This window comes from Chelonia mydas, chromosome 22, assembly GCF_015237465.2.
Source record: "Chelonia mydas isolate rCheMyd1 chromosome 22, rCheMyd1.pri.v2, whole genome shotgun sequence".
Taxonomy (NCBI): domain Eukaryota; kingdom Metazoa; phylum Chordata; order Testudines; family Cheloniidae; genus Chelonia; species Chelonia mydas.
Genome location: NC_051262.2, coordinates 15662537 through 15690271, shown reverse-complemented (window position 1 = coordinate 15690271; position 27735 = coordinate 15662537). Strand labels below are relative to the sequence as shown.

The window sequence follows — 27735 nt, the reverse complement described above, 5'->3', positions numbered from 1 at the left end:
TCTTCGGTTTAGTGAATGAAACATCCAGTTTATTATTTAGTTTTCCAAGATCTCTTGGGTAAGACAATTGAAACTGGTAACAAAACACCATACACAGCACATAGTCTACGTGGGATGCTATTTACAAAAGAGCCATGCCATCAAATTACCGGCAGTTCCCGGCAGCATGCAGCTATTGAACCTTCACAGAGACTTACTTGATACACAGTAACCTGAAAGAAATACTCAAACAAGAAAATCCTACTTGCTAAAGTGTATGGTAAGAGCTAGGATAAGAGATGTAAGGGGCTGAAAAAGCACATGGATTGCTACAGATGTAAGGAAAGCACCCGCAGAGCCAGCAAGGCACTGAGGTGGCATGGAGAGGCTGGGGTTAGGTGGCTGAGAGCCCCCGCACCCCATAAACAAATAGATGGGTGTTTGGGTCTGGACTGGGACTAAGTCAGCCTCCTAGGGCTCTGGTCAGCTCAGCACCCAGCAGTCGAGGCGTGTGAGCCTGGGAACTGTGCACATTCAGGCTCCCTTGGTATATTCCCACCATCTCCTGCTTCTGCTGTGGCCAGATGCACAGGGAGGCCAGCCTGTGTGGTGGGATGTTGCTCTCTGTGTCCTGATGGAAATGAGAGAGGAGCTGGAACGGGACTGGGGGAGTAGGTGTGCGGCATGTGAGTGGGAAGGGAGTTAGCTGGAGACCGGAAAGGGGGTTAGGCTAAGGTTAGTGTTGGCTCAGATTTAATTAAAGCTTATTCATCCCTCTCTAACCGTCTCCCAGCCATGGTGTTTGGAGCCCACCTATGCTACACCAGTGCCACTGAAGAACTGCTAGGCGCTGTATCTCTGTGGTTAGAATATACAGGGAAGTCCGTGGAGCTGGGAATGACCCCTTTCAAACATGGCAGTGGAGCGCCCTGTCACTCTTGCCTGCAGAGACCGGCACGGCTCATGCGTACTGCCAGATGGACCAGAGGGTGCCCAGCGTGATGCTATAGGCCAGCACAGCCACCAGGTACACCCGGAAGAGCAGCACGTCCAGCACGTAGCCCACCTGGAGCCACTCGCGGGCGATGTCGCGGAACTCGTCGCGCTTCTCCAGGAACTGGCGGATGGCAGCGATCTCCTGCAGGATGCTTTCCACCACCGGGGAGCTCTCTCCTTGTGCCGGAGGTGCCGGCAATGGCCTTGCGCCTGCCGTCCTCTCATACTCGCGGAAGTTCTCGCAGCCGTAGTGGTTCAGCTTCGCTGTAGGAACAAGAGAGAGAGGGGGCAGCCTTTCAGAGGTCCCAGCCCTGCACTGCTGAGCTTGGCTGTGCTGGGCATTATACCACCCCAGAGGTGGGGTTCTGAGCCCCCCTCCCCAGTGTCTGGCCCAGAGCCACCCTCTCTGACAGCAAACAGCCTCTGGGGGCAGGCAGGGGGGTTAAATCTAGTATGTCCCTTTTCTCTACGTGCTAGGCCAAGGGGCGTGTGCTCCAAAGAGGGGTGGTGCTCTGGCCCCATTGCCCCGGGGCCAGCAGGGAGTGAAGATGCCTGGGGTGCCTTTGTAAGCTGTGCAATAGGGCCAATGTCCCCGAGCTGTGTGGCCCAAAGGGGATCCTGTTCCACTGCTCCTTCCTGGGCCACATGGACTTTCTGGGCAGAGCTGGTCCCCGGGGTCCTGCTGAGAGCAGTGGGGTGCCCCTCTCATGGTTTGGGGCTAATGCCCCAGGAGGATTTGAGTTCAACACTGACCCCATCATGCAGGCTCAGGTGTTTTGCTTCCCTGCATCATGGTCTAGCTCCACCAGGTGAGCCCTGAGTTCTTTCTAATCCCATGCAGCTTATCCCCCCTTGGTTGTGATAGTAACGTGCAGCCAGGAGGCCAGCTCCCTGCGGCCCTTACCCCCTTTCCCAGTGCCACAGCTCGTACCTGTGCTGTCATTGTTCTCTGGGTGCCGGCTGATGTCCGAACTCGGTGTCCTGCTGGGGTAGAATTTCTGCCTCTCACGGATGCAGAGCAGGATGGTGGCTCGTTCCAGCACCAGGTGCTTGACCCAGTCAGGGACGTGAGGCTGCAGATCCTGCTTGTGGACCAGGCGCACGATCAGGATGGTCTCAGTCAGGCTGATGACCAGCAAGGCCATGCACACAACAAAATAGACGCCTGCCAGAGGAAGGCAGCAATGGTCCATGGTCAGCAGGGTCAGTCTCTCGGCTAAAACTAGGCACGGCATAGGCAGGGCCTGGGTGAGCTCTCTGTACTCACCTCTCTCGATGTTAGGTCTTCCTCACATGTAGTACCCCCTTCTGCTCCAGCCCTACCGGGACCCCTGGCAGCTCAGCGTATCACTCAGCGTAACCCTGACCCAACCAGTGTCCTGGCTATTCCTGTCCTAGTCACCCCACACCCAGCTCTGACAATTCCCCTCTGTCTTGATACACCACCCTTGTTCTTCCTGTCCTCAAGTGCATCTGGAGCTGTGCAGGCGCCCTGTAATTCTGGCCCTCAGCAGACCCTCCTACTTCAGACTTGGCCTCCCTAGCACCACACAGCTCTGCCAGTACACCTCAACCCTGACCCACAGCCCCCATCTCTTGCTATCCTAGTTCTGGTCTTCTCCCTCCCACAGCTCTGCTAATGGTCCTTATGCCCAACCCACAGCACCCCCACACAATTCTGTCCAGTGCACTGTCCTACCAGATTCTCTGGCCATACAGTTCATCTGCCCCAGACTATCACCACCCAGCCCCTTCTTGGCTCTGGACTCCGCGAGGGAGACAGATGCTAGATTTCAACCGGGGATGTGTGCGCACCTAGGTAACCACGGTGATGGGTGCTATCATACCTATCAGTGGGGTCCCGATGGCAGTGGCCGGCAGTGTGTCCGACACAATGATCAGGAAGACGGAGTAGCCCAGCAGGAGGGTGATCTTGAAGGAGACCCTCTCCCCGCTGTCGGGAGGCAGGTAGAACCCCACGATGTCCATGACCATCAGGAAGATGCTGGGGAGCAGCAGGTTGACGGCGTAGAAGAGGGGGCGTCTCCGGATGACCACCTGCCAGCACAAGAGGGGGCGGGGAAGGTGGAGAGTTCCCTATCAGGAGGAGGCCATCCGGGAATAAAGGTCCGTGGCTGCCTGGCTCCCCTTCACCGCTACTGGGGCCTGTTATTGCCAGGCAACCCTGTCAGAAGTGAAAGGCCAAGAGCTTTGCTGGCCCCAGGGGCCTGGCTGAGTGGCTGCTATGTTCCGCAGGCACATATGGCACCGGCTGTGATGTGTTCCTCTCTGCGGCAGCCCTGTTCGTTTGCTGTGGGGAGCATTGCCTGCTTCTCACCCCGAACGCCCTAACGCGTGACCCCTGGTCTGGCTTTGAACTGGCAGCAGCAGCTTGGCAGGGCACCTGTGGAGCTGAGACTGGCTATTGCCTGGCCGCCCCCATTCTAAATGAAGGGCCCAGGCCCATGGGCACAGCACAGACTGAGAGCAAGGGCATCCGGCTCAGCTGGCCTGCATTTCCGGTTGCAAAGCCGCTCCTCCATGCACACACACCACCGCAGCACACCCTCTGGGCTCCTTATTTATAGTCACCAGCTGCCCCATAAACAGCCCATTAAGCCACACACCTGCAGTGGCTTGGATCCTCGGACCATCAGCACTGGAGACTTCTAATGCTCTACGGCCGTATTATGGCCGGGAAGTGGGAGGAACGGCCCTGCCCTGGAAGGGGGCCCCAGCTACAGAACCACTTCATGCTGGGGGAAATGGCTGCTCATACGGGTCAAACAAACGGCATCTGGGCTTACTCTGTGTGTGTTTCTTGGGTGTTCGACTAACTCTGGCTCAAACCAGGGTGCTGGGGGAAGCTCTGCAGTCTGTAGGCAGCAGCTGGACCCAAAGGGGGAAGCTGGCCATCAGGTAGAAGCCATGCTGAGCGACCTCGTTTGCCTCCTGTTAACGAACCAGGTGCGAGCTGCACTGGAGCGGACCTAGGCTGGGGGTCCTGTCCCCTTGTATGAGTGATGTGCTGCAGCTTGTGTTGCAACAGTCCTTGCTAGCTGAGGGGTTTGCTCAGCAACCCCTCTGCACACTTCAGAGCCAGGAGATCGATTGCACAAGTAGAGAGAGAATGGCACCCTTTGCCTTCTGCATCTTGGTGCTTCCCCAGCTCAGTTCTCCCCGCCTCCCCTCCCCCCCCCACACACGGCCCACACCCAACCAGGGGAGGGCCCTTACATAGAACTTCATCTCGGCGTAGCTGTCGCTGCCCTCCACGCTGAACTCCCGGAACTGGCTGAGTACGTAGAGGAGCTCCCACTCCCCCTGGTTCATGAAGATGCTCTTGTCAAATTTCACCAGCTCGGGCTGCCGCCACAGAGAGATGTTGATGTCGCGGACTGTGGGTGGAAGAGACGTGGGCATCAGGGCTGGGGGCCTGAGGGGAAGGGACATCTTCCCCCAACACTGCTGATGCACTCCATGCCCACAGCCATCCTACAAGATCTGGGAGCGTCACGCTCCTCCCTTCCAGGCCACATTCCTCTTCTCTCCTTGTTCACAAGGACGGATTGGCCTGCATGCGTTCCCTATTTCTAGGGCTGTCTAGGGGGGTGAGGCATGGCCTGCACTGAGCCAGCGTGCTCCCAGAGACTGTGATTGCTCCATGACACCCTCCACCCCGCTAGCTCTTACCCCGCTCTGTCCCTCCTTGGGCGGCCATGGGCTAACAATACAAGCTAACCCCAGGCTGCCTGTACCAATGAGCCCAGCACTGACCCAGGGAGCCCAACCAACTCAGTCCTTGCTTTCCCTGCTGGTAAGAGGACCATTTTGTGCCTTTTGCAATGTCCACTAGGAACGAAACCGAGACCCACCAAGTGGCTGCGAGCTATGGAGTCCCAGACCAGGTCATATTGACTTCCCATGCAGCTGAAGGCTTTCTTAGCTGGCCTGATCCCTCCCTTCCCAAGGCTCCTGAAGGGCAGGGTGCAGCGGAGAAGGCAGGGCCGCTTGTCACGTACTGTTGTGCAGCCAGCTGGTGAAGGTGAGCGAGCAGTTCTGCACGTCGAAGGGGAAGTTGTAGATGTCCAGGCTGCAGGCAGTCACCACCTGGATCGGCTTGAGGTTCTGGACCTCCCCGTGGTAGCGGATGTAGACGTATGGGATGTCCGGGGACTTGCCCACGTCCACGCTGAAGGGCACAAAGAATGAGAACACCCCCGACAAAAAAATAAATAAATAAAGCGGAGTCCTCTGGCTCTTTTCTACCATGGTGAAATGCCAGCTGCAGTGGATGGGAGTGCCCCAAGCCTGGCTAGCCAGGACAGTTGGGAGAGCGTCTCTGTTAGGAATGGTAGCAGCTGTGATACCCGCTAGATGTGACCTTCAGGTTCCTGGCAGGGCACTGGGCAGCCTGAAGCCGGCAAAGTTGGGCTGTCCAGCACCCTGAGACCATGCAGAGGTCTCTGTTTAGAGCCTGTTGCTGCCAGCTGACTCGTGCCCGGAACCTCTCCAAGGAGACAAGCAGCCCATCCCACCTGTTCCCCAAAGAAACCTACAGGTTTATTGACTCTCCAGCTCTGTGGACCCCTCTCTTCTTTCCCACCGCAAACCCTCCCGCAACCAGTCATCCCCCATCTTTAGTTACCAGCATCACCCCCACGCAGCCAAGCTATAGCTCCAATGCTTCTCTCAGTGGGTGACTTGTCTATTTTGACTGTTATCTCTGCAGCGCAGGGCTTTCTGTTACTGCCAGTGTGTACAGCGCCCAGCACTGCAGGGCCTCAATCTCAGCTGGGGCTCTAGGCACTGCTGTAGTACAAATAATACTTGTAGGAAGCACAATAGACTATGGCAGACTCCTTAACGTTCAAAGGACAGACATATACAACAGTTACCTTTGGTGACAAGGCCCCTCTGATGCATATGGGGTTACTGGGTTTGTGTTCGTCACATGGTTCTAAAAGGAAGGGAGGAAGTGGTGCAAAGGAGAATACCCTAGAGGAAAGCTGGGTCCTGGGTCCTCCCAGCTGGCTGGGGTTGGAAAGGCCTCAGAGGGGCTGGTGAGCTGATAGCTGGGGATTGATTTGGTCTGGTTTTGAGTCATGTGTTTGGAAACAAAGTGAGCCTTGAAGGAAAGGGGGGAAATGACTTTAGCTGGGGCTTTGATGATATTTTTTTTAACTTCCCTGGCTGGTGAGTTTGCACACAGCCCTACACCTTTGCATCTCGTTAGCATTACCATAGGACTCTCTCTACAGACACACTCCCTCTGATTAGTACCAGGAACGCCTCACTGAAGTTATCACACTGCACAAAGCAAAGCTGTAAAGTTTTTAAAGGGTGGCAAGTGACTGAGATCATGGCAGCTCCTTAAATCCTAGCAGAATAGAGATGGTTAAGAACAATAGATTTCTTTCCCGAGGAAGGGTTGGCAGTTCTGCAGCTGCCCCTGCATTGTGTTTCCTGTACAAAACCTTCCTCTGAATATCTGAATTCCACCCCAAATGCAGCAAGGGTAATTATGAACGTTTATAGTCAGCCAGCATTGGAAATGTCCCAACTCCTGAGCTATTCCCATCTGCAGTGTACGGTATGTGGGGATATTGCCAGCTCTGTGCAAACCAGCAGCAGTGCTGGGAATATAAAGTGGGATGTGAACTTGCGGGGGAGGCGGGAGAGAGTTAAATCTCCAGACCCCATGGGCTGTTGTCCGAGAACTTTGCTGCACTTACAACTCATTGATGAGGATGTCTGGTACCCAGATGCTCTCGGTGGGGATAGACATCTGCGTGATGTTATCAAAGTCCTCTGGATTCCACCTGAGAAACTCATCAATCCAGTGCTGCAGAAGTGAGATAAGAGGGGACTTAGGCAGCAGGATCAATTCCAGGCCGGTTCCCGACCTCTGGCAGGAGTATTAGATACAAAGCAAAGCCTATCTTCCCAATTACTGTACTTGCCCAACTGTACAAAGCTTAAAGCATTCACCCATTCCCCTCTAATCCTATAGCTCTGTGCCCTACATGCTACTGGTCATCCTCTGATGGTTTTGACCTCGCTGCACTAAGCTAGGACATTATCATCCATGTGCACACGCTCTGAACTACCGGTCTCTCTGCTTTCCAGAGGGTGCTGGGTTTTACATGTTGGCTACATACTGCATAAGGGGATGTCGTCTTGGTGTTGGAGCAAGTCTGTGCACTGTTCTAATCTTCTGGAGACTCTGTGGATATATCCATGTCCCAGCTATTCATTTGGCTGCATTTCTCATTTTGGGATGAACTAGATTAGGTGAGAACCAGCAGGAGCCCACAGGGCGCTCTCTTTGCATAGCCAAAGAGAAAAGGATGGTGTGCTCGGGGAGCTCTGGGTGAAAAGAAAGTGAGAACTCTCATGTGGATGCCAAGGGGGATGCTCCACTGCTCTCCTCCTATCCTGGAGCTGTGGGAGTAAACTCCCTCTGCCCCACGAGGAAAATGGAAGTTAGAATACAAGCCAGGAGCTGGCCAGAGTGACGTGAGCAGCAGACATGTCCGAGTTTCCTTCGGCGAAGCAGGCAGCAGGCCTGCCTTCACAGAGGCACTGACAATCTCCAGCAAAAAGTCCCCACAGGCCAGCACCCCCCAAGAAGAACATGGCTCCTGAGCACAAAGCATTCTCAACATCTCCAGGGCTGTCTGAGAAATCGCCACGTTACTGTGGGTGCCAGCGCTGCAGCGATAAATGTGACTAACCCTGGAGAGGGCCCAGGGCAAGTCCCACCGAAGGAGAGTGGGCGAGAGAGCCGGGAGGGTTCCAGCCACTCACCTGCCTGTACCAAAGGTAGGTTGTCAGCACCTGGTTTTTTTCATCCTGTTGGAAATAAAAAGCAAAAGGGTGAAACGGGCGAAGGGCATTTCACAGCTCAGGGGTTACTGGTCTTGTGTCATTAATGCCAAGGGCCCAAAGCGATCAGGAAGGGCTTGGGTACAAATGATCACCCGGCTCCAGATGTCAGTGGGGATCAACTGGCAAGAACACAAGAGGAGAAGGTGGGGCGATGGCAAAATAACAAGCAACAGAATTTCTGATTGCAGATCCTTTGGGACACGGATGGGCCTTCTTAAGCTCTTCAGCTTTCCCCGCCAGAAGGCCTGTCTGTCCTCTAACTGCCCTGTTGGCAGAGGGGCCTTCAGATACAGTCACTGATCCAGCACATTTTAGAGCAAACTTCTTTCAGTTCGGAGTAAGGGGTGGGTGTGGATGGCTTCTTGTAGCAACTCTGCCTTGTCTGTGGTCAAGCCTCTCTGGCACGGTGCATTGAATATCGTTAAATTATACATAGGGCCAGGCTCCAAATCATCTCAGCATGTTGGGTTCTGAGCACTTTGGAAATCTCACCCTTAATTAGGTGCCTAAATGGTTTCTGAGCACTTGAAGACATGGCTCCAAGTGATTTGCCCTAGTTTACCTAAGTCCAACTCCTAAAGAGGTTGTGTCTCCACACTTCACCCTGGATGTGGAAAAACTTAGTGACATATGAACCTCCCTAGGCTCAGAGGTTCCTACCTCCACTCCTCAGCCCCAGAAGTGTTAGGGCTTCTGGGCTCAGTGGCAAAGCAGAGGACTTACCACGCTGAGAATGGCATATACCATGACATCAATGGCTACGTTGGTTGTCCTTCTCCAGTCCTGAACTGGCCGGACACCCTTTCTGTAATGAGTCAGCAGGTAGTCGGAGAGCTGGAGCAGGGCTGGCTTGGCAGAGTTCAAAGTCCTGTTGTTCCCTTTCCGAGCAGCTAAGGGGAAAAAAAAATCACATTTCCTTGGACTCATTTCTGGGCATGAACCCGCTCAGTGCCTCACCTTCCCCATTCCCTCTCTCTCCATGCTGCTGCACAATTGATGCAAAGCAACCTGGCTCAGGGAAAGCCGACTCCCAGCAAAGCATGGCTCAGTCTGGCTGAAGTAGCTTCCAGCCAAGACCAGCTCAGTGCAGCGCCTGCCGGGTCATCTCAGGTGGGGAGTGACTCCCACCCAGGACTGGCTCGGTGTGGCTCCTGTCGACTAGAGAACAGAGAAGCACTTTATTGGCTCACCATGTGGAACTGCCTGCTCCGGGGCATATGGGCTGGGCTTGAGACCCTGCAATGCAGTCTGGCTGTGGGATGGGGAGCTCCACTAATCTGAACTACTACAGCCTATAGCCTGGCTCCCAGCTGCTCAAAGTACTGCAGGCACATCTCTCTGCCTCTCAGATAACTTTTGGGCATCCTGAAATTGTCCTGCCCAAGGTCCGCACATACTCAAAGGGGTTTGATCTTTCTTCCATTCAAAAAGAGCACAGAGTGCATATTGCTGGTGTAACAGGCTGGCCTGCCTCATGGGCTGCAGAGCCTGGGGCTAAGGCAACCCTGATTATAGGATCAGCCCCACCTGAGAGGAATCAGGTGGTTCCAGTACAAAAGGAGCAGGAAGTGGCAGTGAAGGGGAAGCTATATCTGCAGATGCTGCAGGGTGTAAGAACGCTCCTGCAGGGCTCTGTGTCAGCAGGAGAAAAGCTCAGAAGCAGGGCCGAGTGAGCTCCAGGCAGACAGACTTGGGAGAGACCCTGTCCAAGCAGGGAAGAGACTGCAACTGGAAGGGACTGTGGAGAGGAACAAACTCCAGGCAGGAGGTTGCTGGGGAGCAGAAAGACAGGCACTTAGGGTGGTGGGGATGTGCCCAGCTGAAACTGGGATGAAGCCTGAGTTTATGTACTGTTTTTCTGAAAGGCTCCATGGGGTTTTGGATCAGGAGAGAGACGCTGAAGTGGGGTTGGGTCCTGGAGGTCCATCATGTATCAGAAGACTAAATAAATAGGGCCCCTTGTGGGGATTGTTTGAACTGCCTGTGGACTGTGGATTTCTCCAGGGCTCTGAAGAGGGGAAAACAGAGGCCAGGTGTCTTAGAGGGACCTCTGGCCATAAGGGGGCACTCAGGAGGTGGCTGCCTGTGTTATTAATGGGAACAGGATTTACAGCAAGACTGACCTCATGGTTAATGTATATTTTCTTTCCAAAAAGCCACCCTGCTAGCTCAGTGCATGGATAGCTCCCAGCCCTTCTCCCTGGGCTCTCTGTGGGAGCTGGGTATGAGGTGACATGTGAAGGAGTTTTAGCTTCCAGATCTGTCGTCTCCAGACATGGACAAGGATCAATGGCAGAGGTGAGACTATTCCCACCTGGGGAATATTTAAAATTTCCCTCTGTATTTTTTTAAATCAAATTATCCCAGGGAAGTGGAGGGCACAGGAGTAGGAGGAAGAGGCTGAAGCTAAAGAGAAACCAAGATGTTTAATTCATTTACCTCTTTAATTGATTTTTTTAAAGAGTATTTATGTGACTGAAGACCTGATCCAAAGCCCATTGAAGTCAATGGTAGTCTTAGCATGGACTGCAATGGACTTTGGATCAGGTTCTGAGAGTTTCATACATTGTGAAAGCTTCCAAGTAGTCTTGGCCAATGTTTTTACAGCCAGACTTTTTCTTGGAAAGCAACAGCAGAGCAGCTGGTTTGCCTGGATATCGGTCAAATACCCATTGCTTGGCCTGTTCCTCCCTCCTTGGCTGCCCCCATAATCAGCTGCGATGTGGGGATGGTTTAAGGTTTTGCTCTGGCACCACTGAAGTCAATGGGAACCTTGCATTTGACTCCAGTGGTACCTCATCAAACCCTAGGAGCCTATATTTTCTGCAAGCCATCTCCATACACCATCATGGCTTTCATTACTGCCCAGCAAACCAGCTAGCTGGGCTCCTCCTCTCCTTCTGTGTTGAACTGACAAAAGGAAAGGAGTTATGGATTGTAGCTCTCCTTTCTGCCTAATAAGTGTTAGCAGAGCTGGTGGGATTTAAAATGAATGAGGGGCCCATCACAAGTTGTGATAGCTGTGATCCCATGCCTTAGTAGGGTAGTAATGAAACACTGCTCCCTGGTTGGCCTCTTCACACCAATCAGTCACAACATTACCATGAAACCCCCAGAAAGAGTCTGGCAATGGGGCAGGGGGAGGGATTGAGAGAGCGAGTGAATTTCCAGACACTGGCCCGCAACAAAAGGCTGTGTTTAAGGAAGCATGGCTTGGTTGGTTTGTTCCTGCTGCGGGAATGCTTTTTCAAATATTGCAGCAGAAAGTTGAAGAGCAAGGACAGCGTTGTGGATGAAGCACTGGTCTGGGACTTCCAGAAATCTGGCTTCAGGTTCTCTCCCCGCCACAGAATCCCTGTGTGACTCAGGCAAATCACTTAATTTGTCTCTGTTTTCTATCTGTAAAATGGGGACAATAATCCTTCCTTCCTTCCTCCCACCACAAATGGAGCAAGGGTGACTGGTGGGCGAGAGGGTGTGTGAGAAAAGGTTACTCTGCCACTGCCTGGGCTGTACCCGTCCTGGAGATAGGGGATCAAGTCCCCACTTGCCAGTGCTGTCCGTTTGGAACCTTTGAACAGAGTTTTATTCACTTTGTAGTTAAATAGCAGCACTTGTTAATACTTAGACTTGTTGGTATCTTGAAAGTCAGGCCTCCAAACAGTCCTGCAAGCTCTCTGCCTTAATGCTGTGAGCACTGAGTGCATAACAGATTGCCCCCAATGCAGTGCTCCTGTTTGCAAGGCAACTTGTGAAGTGAAAGTCAAGTCAAAGTCACAGAACCCTGTCTGCATCTCAGCCCGCAAACATGACCGTCTAACCAGAGCACAATTCACATGTAATAAAAGGAGCTGACTGGAATAGATCTGCAGGGACTTGCGAAAAGCTGTCTACGAAGGGGCCTTTCATCTTTCTTTAAAAAAACAAAAACAAAAAAGCTTTACCTAGAACCTATAATGCCTCCAAGTTAGCTGGGCTCGTGAGCCCCCGCCAGGTCTGTGTAAGGCAAAAGACGATGTGAGGGGGGTGAGGAAAACAGGCTGTTGTTTGGTAGGAAAACAGGCTGTTTGGTCATTGTGCTGTAGACTCTGTCACACTCTCTTCCAAGTGGCCCTTAATGGTGCAGACTGTCATAGTTGGCTCACAAAGGTTTGCTTTTGGGGCTTGCCCTGCCAAACTCTGCAGTTGAAGTGGTGGTGTAGCCGTGTGGGTCCTGGTCTATTGGACAGGGTGGGTGAGGCAATATCTTTTATTGGGCCAACTTCTGTGGTGAAAGAGACAAGCTTTTGAGCTCCACAGAGCTGCTCTTCATGTCAGCGCTGTGTAAGCTCAGAAGAAGAGAAAATTTGGTAGAATTCAGACACCTCAGTAGGTAACCTAGTCTTGCCGTGTGTTTGTGTGCGCACACGAGAGAGCGAGAAATAAAGCTGGGTGGGAAACAGATTTCCCATCCTGATGATTGTTCAGAATTTGATTTTTTTTTTCTTTCATCCTGAATTGGGGTGAAAAATCAAAATCTCACATGTTCCCAAATCAAGCCCTCTTCTCTTAAATTTTCAGGTGAGCCAAAGAGTTTAACAACAATCATCCTGAAACTCAGACCCAACGGGCTGGGCCTACTTGGATTTGGATGGCTAGCCCCAGCCGCTGCAGTGCTGCAAAATCCCCATTGCTAGGCTCAGGAGGCTAGCTTGGGCAGAGCTAGCACTTGTCTGACTACCTGGCCTGGGAGGCACGTTCCCAGCTGCAGTGTAGACATACCCAGAGTGATCAGCCCTGCCAAGCTGAGAAGTACCAGTCACCGGGAGTTTCGCCTTTGGGCCTTTACCTCTTGCAGGCAGTATTGGTATGAAAACACAGGATGCCAGCCTCTCTCTTCAGCAGGCTTGCTGCTGGACAGCTCCCAGTGGCAGCTGCCCAGAGCAGGAGGGAAGCCAGGATGCAGATATCACACACAAGGCCTTGGAGACAGAACCAGTGCAGGTGGCTGGGGGGACAACTTCGCCTTTAGGGTGGAAGTGACTCCAGTGCCAAAAAGTCAGCCCACACCCTGTGCACTGCTTACATCCTGCGTAAGCCCTCAGTTAGTGGTGTATTGGCTTCAGCTAGCATCTTTCAACAGGTGAACCCTTTGTCAGCCCCCTTTTTCATTTGACTGGAGTTTTGGACCACAGATCTTCATTGCAGAATTACTCCCATCAAACCAAAACTAATCAGCCGCAATCTTTCTGCAGGAATAAGAGCCTTAAACTTGCAACTTTGCAGATTCATTAGATTTCTAAAGAAACACCAAGGTCTAATTTGCTGGGACACTTCTGTTTCCCCCTTTGCCTAGGTATCTTGGGAGAAATCTCACTTTTCTGCATCAATCTCTAAACAAAGAAGCAGCTTTTTTCCTTCCAGGTGTTTTCTATCGTGGCTTTATGCATAGGTCTCCTGTGTGTAGAAATGAGACCCATTCAGGCTTATTAAATGGTGAGTTTTCCTAGAAGATCTGCGTTGTTCATCGGCACACGTTAGTACTCCTACCACTGTGATCCTGAGGGAAAATTGAGTTTTCAGTAGCCCTGGGGCTTGTCTCATTGTAGGATGAGAAAACAGAAATTGTCAGGTGTCATCTCGTCCTGCATCTTGTCTCCAAATGATATAGGGGAGGGTGCAAACTCCTATAATGAACAATGAGGCACTGCAAATGCTCTGGGGTATGTATAAAGCAGGCTCCATGGATGTGATTTTTTTTTTCCTTCACGCTTCCTGCTGAAGTTGTTTCTAAAACTCTGGGTTTCCTTGGGTAACCAGGAGTGCTTGAGTAACAGACACAAGGAGAGTGGAGCTCAAAAGAAGGGAATGGAGGGAAAACAGCCCAACTCCTCATCCCTAATGGGCTTGGCTGCACGCTGAAGATGGAGGGTACGTGCTCAACGCTTATTAATCATTTTCAAGCCAGATGTTAAAACTAGACTTGGAACTAAGATGAGGCTGGGCTAATAGGATGGGATCTGGATTATCTATGGCATGTCATTTAAAATAGCATTCATTGGAATGGAAGGGGGACTCTGAGCACAGGGGAGGCAGGTCCACAGCACAGGAACCGCGTTTTATGCGTGTTTGCACTCACCAGAAAGAAAAAAGGCATTAAAGTCCATGGGAAATTCTTGCTGGTTGGTTAAAGTTAGTTTCCTCAAACACCCTGTGGTTCCTGCATATGCCAGAGAGGAGCGGGTGCTGTAGGGAGCTGGCTGTAGCTTCCCAAACTTTCAAAGTGAGGAACGCCATGAACAGCGTTGGTTGCTGGCGGGGCGGGGAGGTGGGGGGAGGGGGTTAGATGATGTGACAGTAGCTTTTAGTGGAGCGACCCATTAGTGAAGCATAAAGTGATTAGGGCTGGAAGGGGCCAACATTGAGCTGTCTAGTGCATCCTCTGCTATCTGTGTGGGACTCTGACCTTGCTAGACTTCTTCCAATAGGTGCCCAGCCAGCTGTGACTTGAAGAGTCCTGGTGACTTTGATTCCAGGGCAGTGGCTTCCTAGCTGATCTTGCCACTTTTGCTTTTTCATTGTGTTTATGTCTCTCCCCCACCCCCATTAAATATATTTGGGCCAGAAGCTCAGCTGTTATAAACCAGCATGGGCCACTAACTTCAGTGGAGCTATACTGATTTACACTGGCTGAGGATCTGGCCCTTTCCTCCCTGCTTTTATCATTGTTTACTCAGGACAGCAATTCCTTCCTTTCCTCTTCTGCATCCTCACTCTAATGCAAAAGTTTTGGCGGCCAGAAATGATACTCAATGAAAGACAGTTTCCAACCTGCCTTCAAAGGAAATCTCAGACATACCCTTGCTTTGAAACCTTACAGCTGCATTGGTACCACAATATTGCTTCCCTTGCTCGGGAAAGTTCAGCAACAATAAAGAATGATTCCTAACTAATAACTGACAGTTATGAGAGAGTCTGCACTGCTTGGGAGTAGGAGCATGGAAAACAACTCATCATCTGTTCTGTTAACTGTCGTCCAAAAATATTTAGTCCTCCATTATGAAAAACGAAGCATTAGTAGGGATATCTATTTACCAAGCTCAAGTGTTTGGGCAACAGGTTCCAAAATGATATATATATCACTGTGTTCTCTCTCTTTTTTTTAATCCTCTCTGACTAAACAAGCTTAAACTTTTCAACTCTGCAGCCTTTTATTATTGAGTCTAAAATTATCGAGTCTAAAAACATCCCGTTAGCCTGTCACAAAGGCTATTGCTAATTTCTCTGCTCCAGAGCCTGACCTGCATTTCTGACACTCCTCTGAACATGCAAAATCACAGAACCCTTTCCATAGCCTGTTATGGGTGTCCCCCCTTCATCAGGCTGTATAGATCAATTGTGATAAAATGGGTGTCTCTTTTAAAAAAAAAAAATTGGTATATTTCATGCACAGAATTTAAGCCATCAGGCTTGTATTAAAATACTTCTACCCATCTCTCAGCACCTACAAGACCCCCCCTAACTTTCCCATAAGTTTCCTTACCTTCACTTTGAAACATAAAAGTGAACAGCAGCAGAGCAAGAAATGCCCAAAGAGTCGAGGGTGGCATGGCTCTGATCCAGAGGGTCGCAGTCTTTCTTAGTTCCTCTTCACAATGATTCCACACGTAGGACTGAGTCTTCTGGTTCTCCTCCGCTCTGACTCCCGCTTCTATCCATCCCTCTGCAGATAAAGGGAACCTAATCAGGGCAGCAGGTACACCTTTTGCTCGCTCCCCTCCCCCCCGCAAAGGTCAGGTTTTTGAAAATGCCTAATTAATCTTGCAATCAGACTCCTCTGCTGCATCACATTTCAGGCTGGGAGGATAAAAAAGGAACCCACCCACCCGGACTGATGTCACACGGGACAAATGCACAGTGCCGCTCAGTCTCTCCCCAGGCAGGGAGGGCACTGGCATGTCTGCATGAGGTTAACCAGGGAGGCAATTTGTTACCTGAGACCTGGCTAAAAGCTGTTTCAGATAGAATTGATGGTGGTGGTTTTTCTATAATTTGTTTTAAATGTCTCATTTTTGCTGTAGACAAAACCCTCCGATTTGAGATTGGAATTTAATGGGGATGAATAATGTTAACTATCTCTCTGCTAGTGGGTTGGATGAAAAGAGAGTGAGGTTTTCTGCAGCAAGATGTATTAAACTGCTGTAACGTATATATTACATCCACACAATGAGACCTGTATTAAGGATCACATGGCCAATGAGGGAGTACAGCTACTTTAAAGTTTGCCCACCCAGTTTTGATCAGCCTTCAAATAAGGAGCCACCTCTAGGCAGCTGATGTGTGGTCAGTAAGGGTTGATTTCACAGGGTCTGTTCAGTTTAACTGGCTACATTGATGCAGCTGAATTCATTGCTGTGGAGTGTGGCCTGCTTATCCCACAATGAATCTGGATGTCTCTATTCAGGCACGTAGGGAAGAAAGTGTAGATATGTGTGCACGTGTATGGTTGTACAAGTGTGTGCACGTGTCTAGAATATTACAACTTTCTGATTATTTTTCAAATTTTTCCTTTTTAGAGAAAAGAGGAATCTTTTCAAGTAAAACAAATTATACAGGTTTAAGGACTCATTAAAATCCCTAGGCTTGACACCCGTATAACTCCAGTGACTTCAGTGGTGTGACTTCTGATTTACACTGGTGTAAGTGAGGACGCAATCCGACCCTTTGTTGCATTTCAAACTAAAGCTGAAAACATCTTCCCTCTCCTGTCCATTGGGCTGTCTCTTTTTCCATGCTCTTACGTAACCCAGAGGTTTATTCCTAGATTCCAAGGCCAGCAGGGATCGCTGTGATCATCTAGTCTGATTTCCTGTATAACACGGGCCTTAGGACTTGCCCAAAATAATTCCTAGAGGTGACCTTTTAGAAAAACATCCCGTCTTGATTTAACCATTGCCAGTGATCGATGGAGAATCCACCATAACCGTGGCTAAATTATGGCAGTTAAAAATGTACAGCTTTATTTCCAGTCTGAATTTGTCTAGCTTCAACTTCCAGCCAATAGAGCATGTTCTACCTTTCTCTGCTAGATTGAAGAGCCCTTATTAAATATTTCTTCCAAGTAGATACTTCTAGACAGTCACGAAGTTACTGTTTAACCTTCTCTTTGTTAAGCTAAATAGACTGAGCTCCTTGAGTCTGTCACTATAAGGCATCTTTTCTAATGGGGCTCTTCTCTGATCCCTCTCCAAATTATCAACATCCTTCTTAAATTGTGGATCCCAGAACTGGACACAGGATTCCAGCAGTGGTTGCACCAGTGCCAAATACAGAGGTAATATCACCTCTCTGCTCCTCCTTGAGATTCTCCTGTTTATGCACCGAAGCAGAACATAAGCACTCAGTGCGATGCAGTGGCCAAAAGGGCTAATGAGTGGTATCACGTCAGCCCTTTTTTGGCCACCACTTCGCACTGAGAGCTTTCTGATTCTCCCACATGACTTGTGGGTTTCTGAGCCGTTTGCTCAACAGGACAAAGCTGAACCACTGCTTCCGAACGGCAAAGCACGAGTGTCGATGTGTGATGTCACAACCTGAAGTGTGGCATGGAATGATCAATGAAACTGGATACGTTTGTTAAAAAACTCCCTTTACAAAGCCAAATGGCAAATCATCAATATGCGCCGAACAAACGAATTCTTAAACAACAATCAGTGCCATGCAGTTAATTCCCTGTAGGCGAGCAAAATTTGAAGAGCAAAACTACCACTTGAATGTTTCTGGGATAGTCTGATTGTGTTATAGGCTAGCTTAGGGGTGCTATTGCAACTAATTGAGTATTCCACTTGTTAAGTACAGTTAATGTTCTCCCTGGGTCTTTATTATTAATTATTATTTTTATGCCAGTCACACCCAGGAGCCACAGTCATGGACTCGCCAACCCCAAGCATCCAAAATCATGAGTCAGGCCTCAAAAATCATAAGATTGAAAAATCTCATGTTTTGTTATGCCAAAAATAAATTTTCCGTTTCTTCTTTTTGGTTTTTTTTTGTTTGTTATTTTTTATTATTTTTATTTTGTAGGGTTTATTTTTTTTTCCCACTATGTGGTAAACAATTTTTTCTTAACCATGAGGGGTAGAAACTATTTGAGAAGAAAGCTGACCTTCTCCCCCAAAAGATGACTCTGGGGGCTGGAACTTTGAGGAGCCCCAAATGCCCTGAGACTTGCAGAAAAATTGTGAGGGTGGGCAGCTGCGCTGCAGGTGGGGCCTCTAGACATAGCTCAGCCGAAATAATCATTATTAAAATTGAGCTGCAGATAAATAGCAGGGGAAAGGCCGTTAATTGTTTAGTGAAAGACTATCTCCCTTTTAACGCTCTTGTGCGTTTTTTGGCATTGATAAAGTTTGGTAGGTGGACTCCTAGATGAGCATTGAAGAACTGGGCTCCTCTGTGATGATCTAACCAAAGGGAGCAGTCCAGGACCCTGGGGTCCTGCAATGATAGTTATCACCAGGTTTGGGTTTTTGGTTTGGTTTGGGTTTTTTTGCTCCCAGACAGCACAGCAGTCAAGCTTTCCCTGAAGAAATTTCCTATTAATGGAACTGATGGCAAAACAGATAGGTAGGAATTGGAGCCCTTGGCTGCAGCACGGTGCAAATTGCATCAGATGGCAGCGTGGAGTCACTTAAACAAGATAAGGATTAGTGCGAGGCCCTGATGAACTCCCCCTCGGCTGCCAGGAGTTGTGTCAGGGAAAGAGAGTGCAAAGCCAGGGCTAATTTGATTTCTCGGCTGTTAGAGGACTGCCAGTCCCCTCCCGGGGAGTGCAGACAGCTCGGAGCTGTTTGCTGTTATTGAATCTGGATAATAAAAAGCACGAGCAGCACTACTGTAGCAGAGCCAGGGACCATGCCCTGTGCTGTGGATACTGCCCAGCTGTACGTGAACCCCTGTGGGATGCACAGCTGGATATGAGGATGGGCATTGCTAACACCTGGCCTCATTTTGGAATGACGCACAGTGACTGGTCTGGGGAAGGGTGGGGGGGCGTGATGCATCCAGCAACCATCTCAGTTGGCACTAATTGGCCCCCATTGTTGCCAGCTTCTTCAGAGGCTGAGGACTACATTGGACGTGTGGATGGTCTGCCTCCTTGCCTCTTGAGGCTATGTTGGCTGGCAGGAGATGGTTGGTGCACAGAGAATGCACCATTGATCCTTACATTGGCCCTCTCTGGAGATGAGGAGAGGGTCATCAACCCTGGCACCTTGCGCACTGAATTCCTGCTCCTGTCATCCTCCTATCTGCCTCATTCCCGATCTCAAGGGGGATGTCATGGCAATAACTATCCCAAAGGTGAATAAAGCCCAGATTCTTGCTCAGAAGCATGAGCAGATCCCAAGGCCACGGGGCTCATCTTGTGACCGTTCGTGGCATGTAAACTGGAGCCTCCCATTGGAGAGGAGAGGAAAGCGTGTTCCTGCACCTGAGTCATTTTCCTTGCTTGCACATTGGTCACAATGTCAGGCAAGGCTGTAGCGGCCAAGAGCCAGGGCAGCCTAGGCGTGGAGGCCCACTAAGGGCCTGAGAGTCAGGGAGAAGGTGGCTTAAGGCCTGGGCACAAAGGGTGATCGTAGTGCTAGGCCTGGCATGAGGGGAAACTGGACTAGAGCTACTGTAGCAGCATAATTAACTCTGAATTTTCTCCCTTGGGGTTTGTCTTCATCTTTAAAGAGATTTTAATGTTGTTTCTATCAGCCCTTCTGTTACCGGATGTCTAATTAGTGTGATATATTATAGCCTCGTGTTACACACGCATAGAGACTGTACATTTGGGGCTGTTACAGGATGCCCACTGTAATGGATGTGTTTTCATGGGACGTCTGATATAAATTGGCAGCATCCAGATCAGATTTACTTTCCGAAATGGTGTAATGGGATTTTATTAGCTCTGTAATCTGCTGCATGGTAATTGCTTTTCTGGGAATCGAAGCACTTGGCATTGAGAGACTTTCAGAGCCTCGAGAAGAAGAGCTGTTTTCCATCACAGTTTGCCCTGTAACTAAGCCTGAGTGGTACCTAGCTAGACCTGCTCTGGATGCATCACAGACCAAGTAAAACTTTCCAAAGCTCTAAGTGCGAAAGTTGTTTTGGAAAATGGGACTTCTGAAAATGTTAACCTTGGTAGGTTATCCAGACTAGGGATAGGTTAGCCTGAGCCACAATGTTGGAAATGCACGGTGATACAAAATAGATGGCATTGAGTAGTAAAGAGCAGGGCAGGAAACAGTTTTCACAGAATTTAAGTTTTTGAGAAGACGGGGGGTGGGGAGGAACACCTGTCCTGAATCAGGACAAAAAGTTGACATCTTGAAAATTTTCATGAACCCCAAATATGCAGATCAGGTCAATCAAAATGTTTTGTTTCAATTTTGACCTTTAAAAAAATTAACCTCTTTTTACGTATAAATTAAATAAGATTTCTAAATGAAAAGTCATTTCAAACTGTTTGTTTTGGAAGTGTTGAAGTAGGACTTTAGGCTATTCCCAAACTTTCAATTTCAAACTCAATTTTTTTCCCCCCAAAATGAGAGATTCTTCAAAACTGGGAAGCGTCTGTTTCGAAGATTTTTCCAGTGGAAAAACATTTTGTCAGAAAAATCCCAACTCAGCTCTAGTGAAGAACCACTTGGATTTCCTTTTAACTATTGCTAACTTTTATTAGACACACTAGCAAGCGAGAGAAATCGCACTCCAAGCTACATTCAGCATTCAGAAGCAGTTGTCTATAGTGGTTCCTAGTCTCCTGGATTATCCTGTATCCAGAGAAATTAAACAAACTCAGATGCAAACTGGAGTATTGGTTGCAACAGTATATCCATGCTGAATAAACTTTTGTTTTTAGACTTAAGCAAAGCAAGAAATTGCCTCAAATGTGGCCCTTTCCCAAAGGTGAATTTTCCATCCAGTTTGCAAGTAAATAAATGTTTGTTTACAAGGGAAGCATCAGTCATTGAACTGAAGACTCCCTCCCTGACCTCAGACAGCTTGTCATTAGTGCATGGATGATCCAATCTGGGCTTTTGTATGCTTGCCTTGGAGCTGTACAAAACCTGATCGAGTCTCTGTCAAAGGACTTTGTGGAGAGCCCATCCGCAGGGTGTGCTGAGTGCTTCCCCTGGGTAGGTTAAATCTGCATGGTTAGTTCCTAGTGGAATTCATGGAAGCATCCTCTCTTCTCCCATCCCCTGTTTTGAGGCTACCAGGTTTTCTTTCTCCCAATGCTGCAGAGAGTTTTTCTCGTCAGCTTTTCAGCCTGAGCATCAAGCTAAAGATTTCTGATTGAGACAGGATGGCTCATGATCTTGATGGTCTTGTTTTCCTCCCCTCATATTTGTTTTAGAGCCCCCAGCCTCCATAAAATATGTAATTCACTTGGAATTAAACTCAGGCCCCCACAGCTCTCGGTGATAGAACATAGCATGTCGTTTACTTTTGCATGTAATCACAGAAATGACCCTCCTTGAGCTTTTGTGTGGAATGGCTCAAATTATTAGTCCCCTTCGGAGAGTACCTGAAGAACAGCTTGAGCACTTGTTAAATTTGCTAGCATCCTCACAGTTCCTCCACTGTTTTCTTATAACTCTTTTTCTTTCCAAATTTTTGGGTGAATTTGATTCTTGTAAAAGTGTCGCTCTAAAGAGGACTGTGGTAAAGTCCGGCACAGAGCAGGCCATGGCTGCACAGCAGTCACTCCCTGCTCTGCTGATGTACCTCTGTCCTGACCTATGTCCCACCCCTGCTACCTCAGTCTGACAAAGCTCTGCCAATGCACCTCAATGTTATATGCCTCCCAACTGCCTCATGGTTTCATTGTTTTGTCTCATATTGGGGAGGAGTATGATGGAATAGTTAGAGCAGTGGATGGATAGTAATGTCTTGGTTCCATTCCCAGCCCGCTCCATGGACTTGCTCTGTGACCGTAGGCAAGTCACAGTCCATGTCTGTGCCTCAGTTTCCCCATGTGTACAATAGGATTAATTACTTGCCTCTGGTACTGCAGCTCACATTAACGAGCTGAGGATGAGTCAATGGCTTGCAAGGCCCATAAAGCATTTGAAGGAACTACAGAAATGCAAAACTGGACCTAATATTTGTAAAGCAAGATCAGTTTACGCTTTAAAGTGAGGATCTACTCTGAAAATTGACCATGAAAGGAGCACCCCGCAGTCCTGCATTTATCTCACAACAACTTCTTGATCAAATTTCCAAGGGAAACTATGGCTTCTCCCACCTACAAACATGCACAGTCTGGCTGGGATTAAAGCAAAACAGGCTTGAGTGTCACTGCCAGGGATAAAGATCCCAGGGGCCAAGTTTGCTTCTGTAACCTGTGGAATTGCAGTGGGTGGAACCACTGGTGCCTCGCGCCCTGCAAGTGGTGACAGGACAGAATTTAGCTTGCTCTTCCCTAGCAGCGCCAGCCCTACGGCTGGCAGTGAAATGAAACACAGGCCTTTGCTTTGGCAGCAGGCTCTGGCTATGCAGAGAGCTCTCTGCAGAATAAGAGGCCTCTGTACATAGTCACTTTTCTGACCATAGCTCCATGGTAAGGCCCCAGGGAAAATAAACAGAGACTCTGTGTAACAAAGACTGCAGGCCAGAGAAGTAAACTCAGTATTTCTTGAGAGGCAGAGCCAGCGTACATATGGTTTTACCCTCTGTTCCCCTCAGTGCTCCCTATTTAAAGGGTGCCTAATGAAGACCCAATTAAGCTCCACACCCCTCAGGTACCTGCACAGTAACCCTTTGCATGACACTCTACCTAGCCCATTGCTAGCTCCATCTTGAATACGGTCTAGCCCCAGCCTAGAGGGATTTTGGCCACCAAGGCGGTAAAGTTGCTTGCGTCATAGTTTAAAATGGCAGCGGCCCTGAAAAGGGAATGAAGCAGCCTCTGTTTCCCAGAAGGTGGGATTCTGTAGGAGATGGAGAGTCGGAGGCAAGGGGCTTGAGGAAGGACAGGGGAATGGGGAGGTTTAAAAATGAGCCCATGGTGTAGCTGTAGTTTGTAAATTGCGGGGCACGGGGCCATTTCTTGTTTATATGGAGCTAATAGATTTTTGAAGGATATCGGGCATGGGAGGATCTGCTGCGCTGTTAAGCCTTTAATTTAGCTTAGGGAGCAGGCTGGCGTTCCCCCAGGGGAGGGGGAATGTCGTGGCTCCAAAGCTCTTGCGGCCTGCAGACACACAAATGGCCTTGGACTGATCTAGGCGCTTGGGGCTGTTTTAGCCAATCAATACCAGACAACAGGAGCTGAGCTCAGACTGTGAGCTGAAGCTGCTGTGGTGGCGACTTGCTACCCTGCCCCAGCCTGCTTGGAGCCCCTTTAGGATGGCCGCACGCAGGCACCTGTCTCAGGTGACGCTGCCTGTGGAGAGGAGCACCGGTGACAAGCAGGGTTTGCCCACGGCTGGTGGCTTCACCCTGATCCTCTACCAGAAGAATGAAGCTTCAGGCAGAGCTGTTCGGGACCAAGTAGGTGTCAGGGAATCCCCGGGTGGATTTGCGCCCTGTGAGCTCCACTCTAACCATGAGGTTGGACAAACCCGGGAATTCAGCGAAATGCAGCAGAAGCCATTGGGTTCTGCCCGGGGCTGAGGCGAAGCGCACAGGAGGGGCTTTGCAGATCCTGCAGTGACTCCTTCTGCGTGGGGCAGGTGGCCTAGCGTGGGACTGAACATCTGTTCGAATTTCTTCTGGTAATGATTTGCTCTGCAGTGGCAGGTGGCTCTGACTCTGGAGTTTCTGACACACCCTGCCATTTGCTCTGCTTCTGAGAAAAGGGGGTGGGGTGGGGCAGTTTGACCCCTCCCAGCCAAACACACCCCACACGCCAAGCCTGGGGGATCCAGAATTCCACATGCTGGTCAATGCTGCCCCCTCAGGAGCACTGGCTGAGGCTGCTCACACCAAATGGGCTCACGATACATCTCCAACGTGGCATGGAGGGAAACGTCCCTGCCTAGCAGGTGCCGGCAGCTTCCCAGGGCAGATGTGCAGGGGGAGTAGGACATGAAGGAACCTTGACTCTCCGGTTTTTGCTTTCTCTCTGGGCTGCCAGCGTGGCAGTTTCTCAGCCTTCCAGCTGCACTTGCAGCTTTCCTGGCTAAGCTGTTGAGGGGAAGGAGTGGTGGTATTGATGGTTCATTACTTGCATTAATAGTGATTGACAGATGCCAACCAAGCCTTGATTCCGTCACCTGATGCCCTGTATCTGCTCAAATTATTCATTCACTAAACCACGCTTCATTCTCCAGCCTGAACTCAGCCAGTTGAGCGTGAAGCCTGGGGTGGGAGCGTGTCCGAAAGCACCGGAAGCAAGGGCACTGCCTTGGCTTGTGTTGAGCTGTATCCGGACAGTGATTCTGAACACACAGCTCTGGATGTGTCTACACGGCAAACCTATGTCCAGCTCTGTGGACTCAGTGTTTCCAAGCCCATGCTTGAGTGTCCGCACTGCATCACAAAGCTGGGTTTCCAAAGGCTGGACCCGGGTCCCATAGCCGTGATAATACGTCCATACTGCACTGTGCCAACCCTCTGACTCAGGTCTGCAGCTTGAGGTGTGTCCATACTGCAAAATGGACCCGAGTCTCTGCAGGACTTGGACTCTGGGGTCCTAGGCCCCTGGTCCTGAGTGCCTGCTGACCCAAGGCAGATTGATATGTGTGTGGATGGAAAGACAAGGCAAGGGGCTTGAGCTCAAACCTGTGTCAGAGCCCGGGCTTAGTGTGCAGGGTAGATGTTTTCAGTGTCCACACACCATGCCTCTTATCCGACCCAGCCCTAGTGGGGAACAGACACACTCGGCTAAGTGTGAGCGCCTTCTCAGTACCTCCTGGCATCAGGAACGCTCTCCCTATACTTCTCGGTCTCCTTTGAAATCTCAGCCAGAAGCACCTCCTGTCCCCTTGCTTCACTGCGTCTTAACCTCTCCCTTCCCTGGCTGCTGTTCCTCGTTGTGGTTGTATTACTTCGTGCGCCTGTGTTTTGGGATGCAGCACCCACAGGCCCAGCGTGGTCCCCGCAGCCCCTGGGTAAGACATTGTTGTGACTCAGCTTTATGGCCCTGCCAAATGAAGCACAAACTTAAGTACATCACCTCCCTGATCTGATCGGCGGAGGCTGGAAGCTGATTTTCAGTGTGAGGCTGAGCTGGGAGCTCAGTTACACGTTTCACTAATCAAATCACTGTCATGGGTCATTTCAGATACTGATGGTTTTGCTCTGTGCTAAGAACCAGGCTATCATGAACGCCTCGGTGCTGCATTGTCTTACTAATTATGAGCACATAAATGTCTCCTTAGGTAAATAACTCACCGTAAATAGAGGTGGACTCGCAGATGGGTGGCTTACGTGGCTTCAGTCATGTATTCCGTGATGGGAAAGCCACAGGGCTGTATTCATGTGCACAAACCAAATCAGTGCACAAAGGATCAGGCTCCGTTCTGTCAGATTACACGTGGCTTCTCTGCCTGTGGGATCCAGAGCAAACCATGCTATCTCTTGCAATGCTGCCTGCAAGAGGGCAGTTCAGTCCTTGATTCCTCTACTGTGACTGCAACTCTGCAAGTGAGGGGTGGGCCTCAGTTGGTGCCAACTGGTGACTTGGGAACCTTCCCCACTGCTTACGGATCATCAGACTCCTTTTACATCAGCCACCAACCGCAAAGAATGAGCTTTGGTCAGTACCAGGGACAGCTGGGCACCGTCTCCCATCACCGAGGGCCTGAGCCATCCAGCCCTCCCCAGGTCTGGCTTGTTGGGCTCCTCCTCCATCACAGAGTCTAATCAAAGGGACCTCCTTCTGCTGGACCGCAGGTGTGAGAGAACCAGGACAAGAACCTGCCTGCTGCACCCTGGCAGACAGCCTGCTGCAAAGGAGAGACTCCAAAGCAGCTGTAAACCTGGTGGGGAAAGGACCTGCCAATGGCTTCAGAAGGTTTGCATCAGCCCATTGTAAAGGAGAACAGTGCAACCAAGAGAATGGCTAGCAGTTCCCAATCTTTTCAAGCAGCTGTACCAACTTACCAGGCTAATAGCTCGGCTGGACCAGCCAGGAACCCTCACCCCCAGTCACTGTGCCACTAACCCCCCCAGCGCAGAATGGGCTGCCCCAAATCCCAGTCTCACAACTGGAAGCTTGATCGATAAGAGATTGCACAAATGAATGGGAGGTAGACCGCTGCACCCCGTACATGTGTCTGGTGGGGAGCAACACAGTACGGCTAGGCTGCAGCTAGGAGCGTGCTTCCCAGCATCTGCAGAGAGTCACGTGCTAGGTCTGCTCAAGCTAGTGCGCTAAAAATAGCAGTGTGGCCATGGCAGCGTGGACAGCGGCTCAGTCTAGCTGCCTGAGCATGTACCCGGGGGTCAGGAGTGATTGTACTCCGCCAGCTAGCCCAAGCTCCTGCCCTTGCTGCGTGTCCGTGTACCCGTGCTCCCAGCTGCAGTGTAGACACAGAGGCTCGTCGGTAAGGGCCGATTTTGATACCCTAAATCAGGTTCAAGAGGGCCTTACGCTGTGAGCAGCCTCACTGAGTTTAAGGGAGTGAGATGGAGGCACCACAAGTATCTGAAACCCTGTAGATGCTGGGGGTACCAGTGAGAAACTGCTGAAGCATCTGTACGGGTCCGAGGACCAAGGGATGGGAATTGGTGGGCTTGGGGATGTCACTGTCCAAGTAAAACACGGGGGGCAAAAGAATGTTGTGTTTCATTAAGGGTGGGATCTTTCCAAATCCCAGGGATTTCTCCTGCTCAGAATGTCTGTTCTGATTGGCTCTTCTGGGGCTAAAGGGGCAACATCGGTTTCAATTGGGCCCCAAAATTTAATAAAAAGACATTAATGCACTGAGAAATGAAAACGTTTCCATGAACTAAACCAACTAGAACAGTTGTTTTTAAACAAATGACTGTTTAGCTGAACCCTGACAATGCAGCATTGCGAAGCAGTCAGGGAAAGTGACTGTCAGTAACGGTGCAAGTTCCCACGGTTTGCATTTCTCTCAGTTTGGACAATCACTGTCTCAAGGCTGCCAAGTAGTCTGGAATTTTTGATAGTTCATTCGCTTTTAATATTCTAAAATGAGGCAAAGCAATGTATCTGTTATCAGCATGTGATTTCTAAGCAGATGGCTCCCCTCATAATTCAGAAGCGTGATTTCAGCTGAAACTCAATTAATCAGATGTATTTCTGCTGGACAAAGTACACTTACCAGGGAAGTTCGTATCAGTAACCTTTGATTTGGCCCAGCAAGGCAGTGGGGGTTTAGCAGGAGTGGATAGTGTGAGGTTTGCAGTGGAACCCAAATAAACTTTTTTTCCTTTGTGGATACACATCTCAAGTGAGTGTCTTCTGCCTTCTTGTGCTTGACTGTAACAATGATGGCCAAATGCTAGCAAAATATCCTGTTTGGGATGAGGAGGTGACCTGATCATTCTCTTCCATCTGTGATTCTCATTGGCTTTATTCATCTTTACGCGAGAGTGTGATTGTGACAGGTGTAATGGGTCCACATTTACAGCAGCAGCATTTTGAAAATAAGATTTTACGAGAGCGATAAGAAAAACTGCTCCAGGTTGTGTTCCTATCCTTATAATAAAAATAAACAGGGGCAATAAATAACCAGCGACGCCGTGGGAGGGAAGATGGGGGGGTTTCACCACTCCGGCAGCAGCACAAAGTTCTGGGCTGCCTGGAGGGGACAGGTGTCAGAGGAGCAGCCGTGTTAGTCTGTATCCGCAAAAAGAACGAGGAGTACCTGTGGCATCTTAGAGACGACATTTATTTGAGCATAAGCTTTCGTGAGCTACAGC

The 27735-nt window shown here is 49.9% G+C and overlaps 2 protein-coding genes across 3 annotated transcripts in view; one reads left to right on the top strand and one right to left on the bottom strand.

Moving 5' to 3' along the window:
* Nucleotides 1-27735, top strand: part of USP28 (ubiquitin specific peptidase 28) — a 125080-nt gene that overhangs the window by 18735 nt on the left and 78610 nt on the right. The window lies entirely within an intron of this gene.
* Nucleotides 59-15670, bottom strand: HTR3A (5-hydroxytryptamine receptor 3A). Its single transcript, XM_043534262.1, has 9 exons — nucleotides 15389-15670; nucleotides 8590-8756; nucleotides 7786-7830; nucleotides 6711-6820; nucleotides 4998-5167; nucleotides 4213-4373; nucleotides 2823-3033; nucleotides 1907-2140; nucleotides 59-1239 (listed from the first exon to the last, which is right to left on the bottom strand). Exons 1-9 carry the CDS (start codon nucleotides 15453-15455, stop codon nucleotides 941-943), a joined length of 1464 nt encoding a protein of 487 aa, XP_043390197.1. The 5' UTR covers nucleotides 15456-15670; the 3' UTR covers nucleotides 59-940.

Coding starts and splice junctions, on each gene's coding strand:
- HTR3A (XM_043534262.1), bottom strand. CDS start 15,455: ATGCCACCCTCGACTCTTTGGGCATTTCTTGCTCTGCTGCTGTTCACT. Junction 7,831..8,589: donor TATATGCCATTCTCAGCGTG/GTAAGTCCTCTG, acceptor TATTTCCAACAG/GATGAAAAAAACCAGGTGCT. Junction 2,141..2,822: donor CATCGGGACCCCACTGATAG/GTATGATAGCAC, acceptor TTCCTCTGGCAG/GCGTCTATTTTGTTGTGTGC.